This window comes from Calonectris borealis, chromosome 13, assembly GCF_964195595.1.
Source record: "Calonectris borealis chromosome 13, bCalBor7.hap1.2, whole genome shotgun sequence".
In the NCBI taxonomy this organism is placed as follows: Eukaryota; Metazoa; Chordata; class Aves; order Procellariiformes; family Procellariidae; genus Calonectris; species Calonectris borealis.
The window spans coordinates 22487747-22503224 of NC_134324.1; the positions used below are offsets into that span (position 1 = coordinate 22487747).

The 15478-nt window shown below is 39.6% G+C and overlaps 1 protein-coding gene across 2 annotated transcripts in view; it reads right to left on the minus strand.

Annotated features, from left to right (window-relative positions):
• Positions 1 to 15478, minus strand: part of LOC142087829 (vascular endothelial growth factor receptor kdr-like) — a 142840-nt gene that overhangs the window by 15388 nt on the left and 111974 nt on the right. For both annotated transcript variants that reach the window (XM_075162511.1, XM_075162510.1), the window contains exons 20-28: positions 14660 to 14748; positions 13218 to 13383; positions 12567 to 12664; positions 11473 to 11595; positions 11255 to 11366; positions 5741 to 5840; positions 5055 to 5160; positions 3189 to 3313; positions 2857 to 2935 (exon numbers count right to left, since the gene is read on the minus strand). In XM_075162511.1, coding sequence (XP_075018612.1) covers positions 2857 to 2935; positions 3189 to 3313; positions 5055 to 5160; positions 5741 to 5840; positions 11255 to 11366; positions 11473 to 11595; positions 12567 to 12664; positions 13218 to 13383; positions 14660 to 14748 — 998 coding nt within the window. The remainder of the gene's footprint in view (positions 1 to 2856; positions 2936 to 3188; positions 3314 to 5054; positions 5161 to 5740; positions 5841 to 11254; positions 11367 to 11472; positions 11596 to 12566; positions 12665 to 13217; positions 13384 to 14659; positions 14749 to 15478) is intronic.

Consider the following 15478-nt stretch of genomic DNA (forward strand, 5'->3'; position numbering starts at 1 on the left):
ACTGGTGTACTGGAACTAGTGTAGGAGCTACCAGCTATTCTATGTAATGACAAGATTCCAACCAACAACCTGGAGGGCAAATGTTTGCATCAAACCTCTCAATTGTCAGCTATTTAGTGAAGTGCTTAACACATAGATATGTTCCAGCTGGTATATGAAATTAAGCCCATTCTTCAGAATATTCTCTTGTCAGGGCCTATATTATCAGCTTTTATCCAATTGTTCCTCATAATGCTGCTATTTAGCCTGATAATATTTGCCTTGGTTTTGTGATGTTAAAATTTTTGAGCTGTATTTTGAAAGAGGACCCTTAAAGTGAACATATTAAAAAATAATTTGATATTTTCAAACCTGAAATGGATATTAAGCATGACGTATGGATACCATCTAGGCAGGATAGCTGAGATATGAATGGACAGAAATTCATAAAGAATATATCCAATAATACTGGCTAGAATCCTCAGAGAAAAAGTACCCCAAATACTTACTAGAAATACACTACTAGAAACATTGAAATTTTAAGGAAGTGTAAGTTCAGTATCATTTTGGCAAATCCAAGTGCTTTGCAAAGATACAGAGCCTAAAAGGCTCATTGTACTTTGGTTATGGATTTTTTTTATGAGCCATCTAACAGAACTGTCTTCATTAGTTTTAAAGTTGAGGTTGTGATTCCACTGCTCTTAAAGTTGAGTCTCGAGGTTGCAATTAAGATCAAGCTGTTGTGCTAAGTGCTACACAAGTTCAGACATATACAGTCCTTGTTTTAAGTAATTTAAAAAATATTAAATGTTTGGGGGGGTTCCTTTGCATTTGAAATATTTTGTGATGCTGGAAAGTTGCATGCCTGTCTGTCAAAACTAAGAAAACAAAAGACTTCAAGACGGGAAGTGAAACTCTACTTAGTCTTATTTTACCATTCAAAGTAATTGAAAGAGAAAAAATAATCACAGCGAACAATAAATAAAAAGCAAAAGCTTTTTTATAAATGCTTTGGTAATATATCAGCTGTTAATAAGATCAGTCTGGAAACCGGTTTTCAAAGTATAAAGTAAAATCCAAAATTAATTAAGTCTGTCAAAAACTCAGTAGAACCCATCTTTTCTCTCTGTCTTTTGTCTTTACTATTTTCCCTTCAGATCTGTGGTCTACAAACAATTTATCCGAGTGCTGTTTTGCATTTTGCTTACAGAAAAATTGTTAAAAGAATATCAACAGAGACTACAGATAAGTAGTACAATTGCAGAAGGTGTGGTAGAGCACTTTTAGAGTTCCTGGGCTACTTGAAATAATGACCTAATCAGTATTAATGTCTTGGTATTTAAGATAATTTTAGTAACCCAAGTGCACTTACTTTGTCCAAAAGTAGATCACACCTCAATTTTGCTTTAAAAGATCCTCACTGAAATATCACATTTATTTCTGATCTGTTAATGCATTATTACCCTTTTTTGAAACTTTTCCCCTTTCATGTAAGGACTTACTTTAAAATGCCATGAACAGGGAGCGTTTAGGAAAGTAATGCTCATGCTGGCAGCAGTAATCTTACTGATACTGGAACTATCTAGTAAATGTCTTTGGGTGCTTCAGAGGGACAGATTTTTATCCTGCAAGAGGAAAGATACAGGAGCCAGAGAAAAGTCTAAGCTTTCTCATTCCTAAGATGCACTGATAAAGGCACAGAAATTACATCTGGCAAAATACTAGGGAGTAATGGCCATCAATTTGTGCTAACAAGAGAACAGATGAGAAATATGCTATATTTGTCAAGGACATGAAATATGTCCAGGACAAGTTGTAGCTAGAGACTTGACCCTTCCCAAGAGAGTTGGTCTGAGGAATGGCTCTGTCCAAGAGGGAGTCTTAGCTGGGGACAGTTCCCTAACTAGCATAGTAGACAGGCATGTTTCTATAAAACTGTACACATCTTTCTTTTCTTTTGCTGATCTAGCCATCTGATGCTTGCCCTCTTCCTCTGTTAGAAGGTTTCCTGAGGGCTTCATGCTTCCTTCCTAAACTTCGATCCGCTTCAAACATGCGTGCGTTACAAAGATCCCTCCTTAGTGGCACAGAATCTGTCATTGAGGCAAGTGGTGTGGACTGCATATGGCACTGCAGCCAGTGAGTACCTGAACCATAGAGGAGTTGGGTTGTTTGAAGTACTGGTGGGTTTTTTTGTTTGGTGTTTTTTTTTTTTTAATAAGGAAGAATAAATTGAAAAAAAAAAACCCCTCTACCCTTGGAACCTGTAATTTCAGAGGAAGCCAACAAGCAGAACCATCATTCTGTAACAAAACAAGCTTTTGTTTTCCACTGGAGTGAAAATGAAACTGTTCAACACCCTCCCACCCTGCAGTGCCATTAAACTAGCAATAAATATGTTCACTTAGGGTGGGGAAAATCCAGGATTAAAGCCCTTTGTGTGAATCAAGTAGAGCAGGAACTTAAATCTTGGTCTTGTTCATCCAGAACTGAATACCCTCACCACCACCAAGTTATTGGCTGTCTCAGCCAGCCAGAATGTGTTCTGGACGCATTTCCTTCAAAAGGCTCCATTTCAATGAGGTGCCATTTTCTTATGGGGGAAAAAACATATTGAAATATGTAATGTAAAGCCCCTTAGCCTGATCAAAGCCTGGATAATCATGCATGAGCTTCTCTTTAAATTATTTGTTAAACTAAATGCAGGTCCCTCTTTGTTGTCACACAGACCTATGTGTGAGATGCTAGGGCCAAATCTTCGCTTGATTTAAAGCCTTTTCTTACCAAACAGATTTCAAAAGCTCTAATAACTGTTTCTGGTGCTGGTGACAAGTGATCTGTGAACCCGGTAGAGAAGGATGCAGTCACCTCACTTACCTCATGCATCACTTTCTCCTTTTCCACTGGCACCTCATCAAATGTCTTCACACTCAGTGGTCGCTTCTTGCTGTTGTTACTGAAAGCAAGAAAGTTGAGGGGTCAGCATAAAACCCAAGCAGATGCTGCACAAGTTGGTAGCTCAATCAACATCCCTGACAGCTCAGTTTCCTGGACCAGTCTTCTTTTTTCATTTCTTGTAACTAATAAACAATGCCCTGACAAATTTGTCCAACTCCTTTAAAACAGCCATATTGAGAGAGGACAACAAACAGTGCCCAGATATATAAAATCTTTCTTTCCCTCCTGCCCCTCGTATATATTTTTCTTACCCAGTTTCCACCGCACTCCAGCGATTAACACACTTGTTCAAATTTTCTTCCGCAGGGCAAGTTTTGGAGTTAGATTCTCCATCAGGACACAAGGTGATGTTCAGTGGAATATAGTCTTTACCGTCCTATTAATTAATAACACAAAAGAACACAAAGCTGGTAAAGATCACTTTGTACTGCATCTCAGATGTAAAAGGTTATTGTATTCTACAGAGCTTTACACTGAGAAAGGACTAGGTTTTATTTTAACTTTATGATGTTTCTTCAAAGTGATTAGGACGTTCTTCACAACATGTGGAAGTTAGAATGTATAGCTTTATCCAACATTTACTGTGTAGGCGGCTTTGTATGAGGAAAATGGTTCACTCTGGGAAACCTATGATGTAGCATGGCTGAAAATGGTCTCTTACATTCCAGTACTCATCTGTGGTTAGCGTGTTTTCTCTTCCAGGCATCTCAGTCTGAGCTATTGCTTCACTGGTCTTTATAGCAGTTACAACACTTCTAAATGTCCCTCACATACGGCACAGCAGTGCGACGGTTGTGTTGAGGGTGTCAATATATGTGCATCAAGTTTAAAAGTAGCTGGCTTTGCTGACTTTCACAGCAGCATCTTTGATGAGTTTGCAGCAATTTCTTTGTGATCATTACTACCTTCCAGATGTGTGGCTGTTCTGCCTCAGTGAAAGTGAACAGAATTTCACTGATCTGCACTTCAGGAAAGCAGTCCTCTATGTTGTCATTGCGTTGGCCTCTTTGGGATTTCCAAGGGACCAGTCTCAGGGACACCTAAATCCAAGTTTAAGCCATGTGTTTGGGAGAAGGGAGGGAGCGGCATGAAATCACCAAACCCCTGTGGCCAATACAACTTTATCAGATTTTGGAATTGGTAAAAGAATATTGCCTATGTATAGACTTTTTGCTATAGGAGGAAGGAGTTGCAGCTTAGCAAGAGACAGTCCTTAAAATGGTAGCCTTAAAGGATTTTATTTCTTGTCCTTACAAGAAATTGATGCTGTGAGTTTAATGGAATTCAGTACACATCTTAATAAGCTCTGCATTGTCATTACACCCCTGCAGTAATCTTCAGAAATTACTCTTTCTTTAAGTCCTAAAACTATTTGTCCAAATTTCCCTTTGCTTGATTTTTTTTTTTTTTTTTAATTTTGAGAAGCAGTTAAGTGTCCTATTCCCTTATCATAATTTTTATGTCTCCTTAATCTACTTTGGTTATAGGATAAAACTCACAAGCTCTTCATATTGCAAACCGGGCCCTCTTCAACTTAGCTTCACTAAATTTGTTTACAAACAAGAAGGAGCTGGAGGAGAGTGTTTGATTTCTTCTTAAATTAAATTGACAGTTACATAACTGGTCTGGTTGTTTTTACTGAAGAAGAAAACAACTGATTTAACTATTATGAAATTAATAATTATGTAATTGACTTTCTGAGCTTTACACTGCATCATTTTAAAGCTCCTAAGAGTACTGATAAACATAAGCTCAGAAAATGAGAGAGAAAGTTCAGACCAACTACTGGCAGTTTACTATGTTGGAATCTAATTAAAATTGTTTGTGCGATAAAGCACTATTGTTCCTCTAAGGGGCAACTGAGCCTTTTTTTAATTAATGTAAGTTTCTGCTTATTATGGATGGATAAACATCTAGTTTTGAAATATAATCCCCTTTGAATAGTTAACATTTTCTTTACCCATCCCAGCAGACATTTTCCTTGTGACCACTGTTATTAAGTCAAATCTAATATTACTGCTCAACATAGTCTTTACCTGTGCACACACATACACATATCTACATAGACATACATCTATATGTACACATTTGTTGAAGAAACATTTGTATTGCTGTACCTGCTGTACATTGGCTTGAAGAAGATCTCCTAAGCGCTCCACAAGCTCAGTGAAAGTAGGCCTCTCTGTGGGTACTCCATGCCAACAATCCAGCATTGTCTGGTAGCTAGATAAAAAGCACAGGTATTAAGAAAGGAAAAGGATAGGAGCTTTGCTTCCAAACTGCTTCTTTCTGCTGCTGCTTGTTTTGGTCATTGTTTGGATAGTTTTGGATTAAGACAGGTTCAAATCTCCATGTGCTGAAATTCTATTCTAGTTTCCACATGGGATGCTTTTTCCTTCTATATTCCTGCCTCAACTGAGCCTGTAGGATTTTTATTTTCACCTAACTTAAAATTTGCTGCAACAAGTCATAGTTACGGATGCCTAGTCTCTGTCACAGAATTGGAAATCAAGGCAGACACAGCAGTCTCCTGAACTGAGATTTGTGAACTCCAACTGACACGGGGAGATCTGTTAATCTTGTTGTTGGCAATGGTCAAGCTGACTTGGTCTGTCTTTAGCATTCATCTGTGATATCAGGACACCCAAGATATGCACAGCTACAATGTTTACTGAAAACAAAATACAAAATACATAGCTGTCATCTGATGAGGTCTCCTTCCTCCTCCACACTTAAATACAATCTCTTTTGTAATACTTCAATGACATGTATCAGCTCTCAATACAAAACCAGGAGCTCTTACACTTCTGGAGTAGAGTACTCTGGAGATCTCATCCGGGTTCCTTCTTTGAGCCGTCTGCAAAAGTCCTCATCTATCTGCACTCCAGGGTATGGTGAGGCACCTGATGGGAGAAATAAGCAGGAGGCTCCAGAATGGCACAATCCTTATTTCCCAGTCCAGTGAATTAAATACATATCGGTGATATCTGTTGAGCATTTGAGATTACCTAGAGTCTGACAGTAAAAGAAGCTAGAGCAAAAAAGAGGTTGCAATCACTTACTATCTAAACGTTTTGTTTGGAAACCCATTACAGACTCACTCTGTCTCTTTAGAGATTTCAACCATGCTGTCTCCTCTGCATTCGTGATATAGCCAGGACCACTCCAAGGTAAAATATGGCAGAAGATAAATAAATTTTATTAGTTTGAGACTTTAAATAACCTCTTGGTCAGTGGTGGAAAAGTTCCAGCTCATTCAGTTGGTTACATTTCCAAACTCTCAGTCTGCCAATATCCTGCACTAGGTGAATACACATGAAGTAAATAAGTCCTGCTCATCTTTCTTTGCCTTAGAATCTCTGGCCTCACTGGCCTCTGTGAGTAAGTGCAGAGAAAGCTGTAGGCATCTGGCTCCTGCAGAAGACTGAGAGAAGCTTGCAGTTCAACCTCAGGTGTGGAATTTCAGTCCTTCTCTCCTGGTTCACCAATTCAGTATTGTATATGTATTATGCAACCCTATAGGTAAAATGTTCTTGAAAAATGACCTCCCAAAATTTTTAGCCTTGTTTTCTTTTCTGAGTGTGAGTTCAATGCTGCTTATTTTCAGGGCCACTCAATTGTCAGTGTGAAACCTGGGAAGACAGTTCATGGCAACTGTAATTGCTTTTGAGAGGTAGGCTTCTGTAAAGGGACTGGTAGTATTATATTAACTTGCACAAAAGGTGGCCTAGCAGTCATCAAAATGAAGGAGTGAGACTTATTTCATTTCCCGTATAAATGGTTATCTTCAGAGGAATGAGTAGTATAAATGTATGTATGCATTGAATGCGCTCTTCTCTTCAACTGATGAGCAAGTGGGGGCTTTTCAGAGGTTGTGATCTTTGTTGTGTGACATCTGCACTTTATGATGCACCATAAATAAGGGGAACAAATATATAATTTGAGAAACTGCTCTGGCATCTGAGTAATCCAAACATCATAGGTGAAATTCAAGAGACGTCCACACTGAAATTTGAAAGGTTACTGAACCTATTGTAGATAGACCTAAAAGGTCTGCAAGCTTTCCTCCTTTCCTTCTCAGCAAAGGCTTCACATGCAGTGCAACCCTTGTCTTCCACATTTTGGCGTCCTTGAGGCTGGATGGTGAATTTGGAAAAAATCTAATCAAGTCTTAACGTAGGGGATTGAATGGAATCTGGATCTGTATCCAGCCCTCGAGGAATCTCTATATGATTTACCGTCTATAACATTCCTGCCTATTTCCTGCATTTTTTTTTTCCCCATTTGGAAACACCATCACGTGCTGTGCACTTGGGGGCACAACAAGCGCAGCAGAAATCTTTTGGATAAAAGCAGTGAAGAGGGTGCCAAAATGTGGCCGTTCCCAGAATTATTCTACTCGGTGAATCTGACTGCTCAATCTGCAAAACTATGCACTGGGGAGCAAAGATCCTGGCAACTTCCTAAGAGGGCATCTCAACACAGCAAATAGGCTCCGATGACATTCAAAGCTCAGGGATCTTAGCCACAGCACATCTGAATTCCCTTGATGTGCAATTATCAGATCACAGTATTAAGTGTATTCCCTGGAGTTATGTGCATTGGAAATCGTAAGTAGCATCATTTGTGCTTTATATTTTCCTTCCTAGTTTTGTCTCTGTCATTATGATCATAATAACCTGGTAATTAACTGTTCAGCTCACATGGCATCACCCTTTAGCCAAAGATCTCAAAACAGGCTTCTATCAACTCACAGGATCTCTCTGAATAAATAGATGGATAGAAACTATAATGTCACTTTCCCACTGTGACAAAGGGTAAGAGTAGGAACAGGGTCTGGAGGCAGTGACTGTTGTCCAAGCTACTAAACTGCTGTCTGTGTACATCTCCTGAATTCCCACTAGCTTGTTTTTTCATTGGTACAGGTTTATCTTTACAAATCTTTACAAGGTACTGAGGCTTCATGAATTACATCTGTGACTTGCCCAGTTGATTCTGTATCTATTTAACAGTGGCATAGCCTCTCAAGAGAAGTGAACATAAGCCTCACTTGATCTAGTTAGCCCTAGATTGTCAGTGTACTAGGGCAACACTGAAAACACCTCCCATTAGAGAAGAGATGGGCTGCATGGCCTTTTTCATTCATTTCCGACTGCATTATGTGATTGTTGTGCCATCGTGGCCAACCGATTTCCATTAGAGGAGCTGAATGGAGTCATGCCATTGATGAATGGCTGTTTTACACTGACCATTCTGATGTGCAAAAGAAACCCCTTGGTTTGCTGAGTATTACTGGCTGGATCCAGCTCATGAGCACAGCAGAGGTTATTGATAAGAATTAGTCTTACAAATACATTGATTGGGACTGAGACCTTGAGGGCAACATGGTAGAATTGGATGAGGAGGGATGGAGAGTTCCACTTGATCTCACAATCTGAGTTACCTTTCTTTGATTACATCATTGATCATATCAATATGTTGTGACAGCAAGTACAGGGAAGGCAAAGAAGTATAATTTTTGATTGCAAGATCTTTTGGTAGTTTATCTTTTGAGCGCTGCTGGCCTCCTACCAGCTGGAGGCAGCTCAGATCTCAAAAGCAAGGCACTCTCCCTTTTCCATCTCCATTCACCATCGTACTTCATCTGGACTGTGTGATAACCCTGATAACTTGGATTTGGGATGCTGAGACAGCTTTGGAGAAATGTAGGGTGAAACATATGGTGTAAGGTCTACACATGATATTTTCCTTAGGGGAAATCTCTTCCAAAATGCTCGAAGATGTGGCATGCATTGGATATGGTAGCACTCTTTTGATCTTGGTTTTATTTTAGTAGGATAATAAGATGCTGATGTTATACTACCAGGCACTGCTTGTTTACATAATTACCTTTGATTGCTTTTTGAACAGTGCACATTTAAATTCCAGGAGACACCAACATTCTGTAATGCACCATGTAAGTAATTTCAAGATGTATTAAACATTGCTGGCATTACCTGACATGAGGAGTGCTGACCCCATTAAATAATGCAAAGCTTAATGCAAACTCAGTCCCAAATGAAAATTAGCAGTCTCTCAAGTCCTGATTTCTCTGTGTATCACCAAAATGGATCCAGTCTGCCAGCCTTTCTGGAGGAAGCCTGTCGTGCTTCATTCAACTTCTGACCCTGAAAGGGCCTATGTCCAAACCAAACTGTGCATTTTGCTAATCAGTATCTTTTCCTTTTTTAGAGGGTGTAAAGTCTGTGGGACCCAGTAAAAAGCAGCAGTTGTAAACGGGAGCCAAAATATGCCCTGTAGCAACGACAAATAACTTCCATCCCCTGGCTCTCAATGATCTGTAAAACTTTTATATAAGAGAGTTCAATCAGTGACACAAATCCTTAATTAAATATTTATCGTGTGAGCTGCAGATGTGAGTAGCGCCAAACCACAGACATGCCTGGATGATCTGTATGAAAAACCCTCTTAGAGAAAATGACTGCTTTTGAATCTGTGCCACGGATTGAAGAAAGTAGTTTGTGATCTACGTCATAATGAGGGCAGAGGCTGCTCTACGGATGGCAGCCCTTGGGGTAATTTAGTAGATTCCTCTGAATTCAGAAGAGAACAGTCTATTGTTCCAAGTAAGCACCTTCATTAAGTAAAGAGGCTATGTAAAATTAAAAGAAACCAGATAAATTATTTTTTAAAATAGTTAAAAATAGAGATGAATTTCAGTGACTATATTTTAATTTTTATTAGTCTTCACTATTAAAGGCCAAATGACCCGAAGTTCACATCTGTTAAACTCTGTCAGGACCTTTGGGAATGGTATAAACAGTTTGCCTTCTGCAGTGGTCCTTGCCATTCATCAGTATTCAGTTCATTTTGTTCCTTGGAGATGCCCAACGGAAAGACTGTCCCCTCTGAGTGTGTCTCAGCATTAGCATGCTAATGCTAATACATCTTCTTGAGTAATCTATTAGAACTGGGGAATTACCCGTGCTTCTGGAGCTTTGTCTTTCTGTGGTGGTTCAAAACACATGCAGCAGGTGATGCTGTTACAGGGCATGGCGGTGTTACACCGAAGTAACGAAACTCAAAATAAATAGGACTGAGCTCCGGAGAAAGCAATAATTGCCACTTGTTTTAACCATTTGTGTATGAACTTTCTGTTTTGCATGCTGATACAAACTAGAGAACAGTCCAAATCAAAGACTTGGACTGAAATCAGGTTGTGATCTTTGCAGCCAGCCCTAAATAAAGATAAGGATAGAAACAGCTCCAGACTTTGCTTGCAGATCTGGACTTGGCATCTGGAGCCCGATCATTCATTTCAACTGATCCATGAACCAAAGATAGTAGGAGATTACAGAGTTTGCTTTAAAATTCAGCAGCTTAAGTCGACAATGCTTCTTGTTTTCTTTTGTCTGCGAGTGCTGATTAAAAAGCCAGAGCTGACATTCCTAAATTCCCTCAGGAAAACAAAACTTGCCACTCTGCAAGGAGAATTTGAGAGCAGCGAAGTCCAACTGTCTGAAGACTGCTTGTCTAAATTTCAGGGCTTTATCTGCTGGACAGTAACCAGATCTCAGTGAGGCTGAGATTTCTAACAGCACTATAAGATGAAATCTATAGTACATAAAGAACACCATTACTATTCTTTCAAAAATGTTGTGGCTTGCAAATGATATGGCCAGAAGAGTATGCATTCTACCTGTTCGCTGCCAAAATGAATTACGCAGAGTCCAGCACTGGTTCTCATATCAACCCGATGTCAGCTGTTGCCAATACATTTTTCTTACTTAGAAAATCTTAGATTTTGTGGGGAAGATAATCAAGCTGGGATAAAATGTCATGTGGGCAAACTCCCTTGTGTTCCATGGACTGCCACTAGCAACATCAGACCACTATGTCAACAGCAGTGTAATCCTCTGCAACCTTTGAGCTGTGTGGTTTCCTGAAGCAGACTGCTTAGAGGAAAATATGGTTTGACAGGGAAACTTCTTCATTGCTCTCAAAGAAATATTTCACTCCCGAGCAGCAGAGGCTTGCATTATCTCTGTGCTCTTTTGGTTTCCGTTACAAATGTTAGGTCCAGGGTTTTGGATTTTGTTTTGTTCCCCCCTCCCCAATATTCACTGTTTTCCTGTACTTTGCCAGGTGGAGTTCTCATTAACTTCAGTCTAGTGACTTTATTTTATACCTGATCTGCACTGTGCACTGGTACTAACTGAAATAGAAACATGGCACCACTTTATCACCTTTTGTTAAAAGCTTTTCTTAGCAATAGAGCCATAAATTAGGGGAAAAAAGGGTTTTAAACCATTCTTACCTAGAGAAAATATTTCCCATAGCAGCACTCCAAAAGACCATACGTCACTCTGCGTTGTGTAAATTTTGTCGAAAATAGCTTCTGGAGCCATCCATTTGAGTGGAAGTCTTGCCTAAGTGCAAAAGACACAACATCTTGCTAGAACTGTTGTTACTAATCTGCCCAAGCCCTAGGGGAATAAAAACTTGAGATTAGCATTTCAAGTTTCTTCCACTTACATCTCCTTTCCGCACATAGTCAGGGTCTTTATAAATATCCCTGGCTAGTCCAAAGTCACAGATCTTAACCACGTTGTTCTCTGAAAGAAGGATGTTCCTTGCTGCCAAATCCCGATGAATGCACTGTGAAGAAATGAGGACAAGCAAGATCAGAGGGTCTGCCTGGACAACGAGCCACTGCTAGAGTTGAAAGCATGAGACCTTCTTTGGGAATGGAAAGATAAATGAACTTTTGTTGTGAGCAGGTTAGAGAGGGGAAGTGTGTGTGGGATTCTGCTGCAAATATACTGTTATATGCAAAAGAGAAAATAACTCAGGGAACAAGCCAAGTATTACAGTTATTTTTCTGACTTTTCTATGTGAAATAACTTTCACAGTTATGGCAAGATGGAGGGAGTGCCATTTTCCAGTTAATTGTTCTGCAGCAAATTTGGGAGAGGTCAAAAAGCAGCTGCAGCCACATTTGCAAATGCAGTCCCATGAGCATGTGTGAGACTGGGGTAATTGCACACAGGCAATTACTGTGCTCGTGATTTCTGTGTGTGCTAGCCTGGTAGCTGTGTGGTAAGTGCAAGCTCTCAGTTTTGTGCATACTTTGGCCTGTGTATTACATTCAATTTATTTCAAAACCAGGTGTTCCACAGGCTACAAAGATACTTCTTTTTTTTGTGTCGAAAAGAGGTGCTAACTTTGCTGATAGTCTCCAACATTACCAACAAGCTAAATTAATAGCTGTATACTTCCTCTTCATTTTTCAGTAGTACTTTTGTTGACCATACTAGAAGGATCTTTCTCTATGAGAAGCCTTTTCTGCATTTATTTATGAGAATTGTCTTACAATCTCTATTCACTCCTTCTATCTAAACTCTCATGTTACAGATACCAGCCTTGTAGCCAAGAACATGATGGATATTCCTTCACAACTCCTTCAGTGCTACTTATTGCTTAACCACCAGAGCTAATGTGATCTCCAACACTTTAATATAAGAGCAAAAAGCAGATTGCTCAGGCTCAAAAGTGTATTTGGATTTCTTCATATCAGATACTCATGATTCTGTGGAAGAAGTTCAGCCCTGATGTTTTAATGAACTCACTTTTCGGGAGGCGAGAAACTCCATGCCTTTTGCCACTTGGAAGCTATAGCAAATCAGATCCTCCAAAGTCAGGGGCCGCTTGTACAGATCCTCAGCATCTAGGAGAGATCACAGACACAGCAAAACACTAGAGCAACAGCTACAAACTTCTTTGGCACTGGTGCCACTTGCATGCTGATGACCCCAGCCCTGCATCTGAGTATTGTTACATGAGTTCTCTACTAGGATTACAACTCTGGTTTAGGAACCACTGACCTAGAGGCAGAAGATCAGATGATTAAAAAAGTTCCATCCAACATTAATCATGTCATTTAGCTATGGGGAAAACAACATCTGGGAATAAAAGTGAGGGAAACTATTTATAGTGAGTGAGTGACGAGACTGGGGACAGACTGGCCCCACAAATCTTCTGGTAAAATATTGCTATTACTCCTCTTACACAGCAAGAGCAGCTTTTATATGCATACATTATTGCAAATCTCTTTTTGTGAGAAAGTTGGAGTGAAGCACGGGCGAGAGAAAAAATTTGCAATTGCAGGAACAAGTCAAGCTGTGTAAGGGCTTGTAAAGTGTGTGACAGTGTGTGTGACACTAGCCGAGTAACAGAAATCTTTACAAGAAAAGAACTGGGATTAGGTAGGTTTCTTTTACCTTCTTCATCATCTTCTGAATCACTGTAACTCTTATCTTCAATAAATCCTGAGCTGGCAGAGCTTCCTGTGCTGGCTACACTCTCAAGGCGCCTCTTGATCAGTTCGGTCAAATCACTGTTGGACTCATCCAGACTTTTCTCTGCTTGGTCAGAGTTTTCCTGGGACTAGAAATGGTAGAAAACTGATTTTTTGCTTTGGATGATGCAATGCCTGGGCATTCAAAATATGTAAAAGAATGGCATATGGAGAAAGTGTCCTCTAGAGATGAGCTTAAAACATGTTTGAGCGTGATGTTCCTGAATAGCAGAACTAATGAAGCCTGGTTTCCTATTTATTAATACAGAACCTCCCATTTTACTGATAGCAATATTCCACCATAAAAGTCAGCTGAAAGCTGGCCAGGTGAGACTGATAGATGAGCAGAGAGATATTATAATTCTGTACCTCTTGCTTTCTTAGGAAACCATGCTAAAAATCACAGTTCAAGGTATGGCATGATGTGCACTGAAATGCATCTGTCTCACCCTCTCCTGGGGAGTGAGACATAACCAGTCCCTGCAATTCATGAAAACAATGGTGAGAAAAGAAATTTTGAGTGACTGTACCAGGAAAATCTTCTCTTGCACAAAGTACCTTATGTACTTTTGTGCCTGTACACAATAGGTATAATAATAATAATAATAGAATCATCCGGGAAAATAATCTTGGGGAGGCTCCGGTTTCTGGCAGGGCTTGGATCAGAGAGCCCTTTTGATGCTGTATTTTCAAAATGAGAGGCAGTCCCATCCTCTCCCCATCGCTGATTTCTGGCCTGCTGTGTCTTCCCCATGTCCTAGCCCGATTTGTGCTAGCACAAATGTTTGTGTGGATGCAGACAACCATTTGGAAACCAAAACCATTTGGTTAGTTTTAACGCAGACCATGTTCATGATCCAGTTCGCTGCATACAACACAGACTTTTAGGTGGGCACAGGGGAAGGGAGAACACAGAAGATGGGAATGAGCAGATGATGGAAGGATGAGCTGCTTTTGGTAGCTGCGGGGGGTGGGCCTAGAAACAAAAATCCACAAATTGGGCTTGTATTTTGGGAGGGTTCACCTTCTGCTAGTTCAGTTAATACCAGTTTTTCTCTACTACTTTGTTGCCCCCTTTGTGCTGGGTGGTATCTCACAAATAATTCCCTCTCTCTCTCATTAGAGTGCTTGGGTATTTGCAACTAATTCTTTACTAGGTGCTAGAAAAGAAGAGGATGGGAGAGACATCCTACAGGGAAAAAAGTTTCCTTTTCTTGCTCATACAGATTGAAATGTGGTGAGAAAATAAAGTGCCTATATAAATACCAAACTGTCTCAGTGCCAATGAAGAAAAAAAATCCAGCTTGAGGTCAGTGGTTGCTAATTCTCTGCCTTGTGACTACGAGAAGCCTGTCATTTTTTTACCTTGTATGCAATGAAATCTCCTCGTTTTCCTCTTAGATAGTTGGACAGATTTCCGTACTTGCAGTATTCTACTATGACCATTAAAGGACCTAAAAAGACAGTGAAAGTCAAATCAGTTTTGAAGCACTGCAAAGCACTTAATACTAACTTATCCTCATAAATCCTCTTCAAAATAAGTAAATACTGTCATTCCTATTATGAGGAAATTAGGAAACAGAGAAGTGATACTCCAGAAGCACACAATCAGTAGTGGATATGGAGAGAAAGGAATACGGTACTGATTCTTAGTTTTCCCCATTAGATGGTAACAGTTGGTATTTATTCCTTATTTACAAACAAAGGAAAATTCAGAATGATAAATAAGAATATAGAATAAATAAGAATATATCCCATATGCTGTTAAGGTTGTTTTATTCTATACATAGATCCATAGCATGGAGCAGTCTTCATTTTTCTCTGCTGCCTTCACAATTGTTTGTTTTGGGTGGACCTGATGCCACTAGAGGCAATAAAAGTACGCAGGATCATCGACAGATCTAAATCAAAAGTTGCAAAAATATTTAGTTTGAAGTTTTTGAAAGCCTGGAAAGTCCTATCAATACCTTCCTTTCTTATTTCTGTGCAAACTACTGTAGAGGTCAGTGCAATTGCTGCTTTTATACAACTATGCATATTTTTAACATCTGCTTGAAAATGCATTTATGTTTCAGTGTGAGTGATTAGGAAAGGGGAAAGCTACATTCTCTGCCTTTAGCATAATCACTGCTTTTTGTAATCATCAAATGTAAGACATGGTGAAATCATGGGACTAGAATGCAT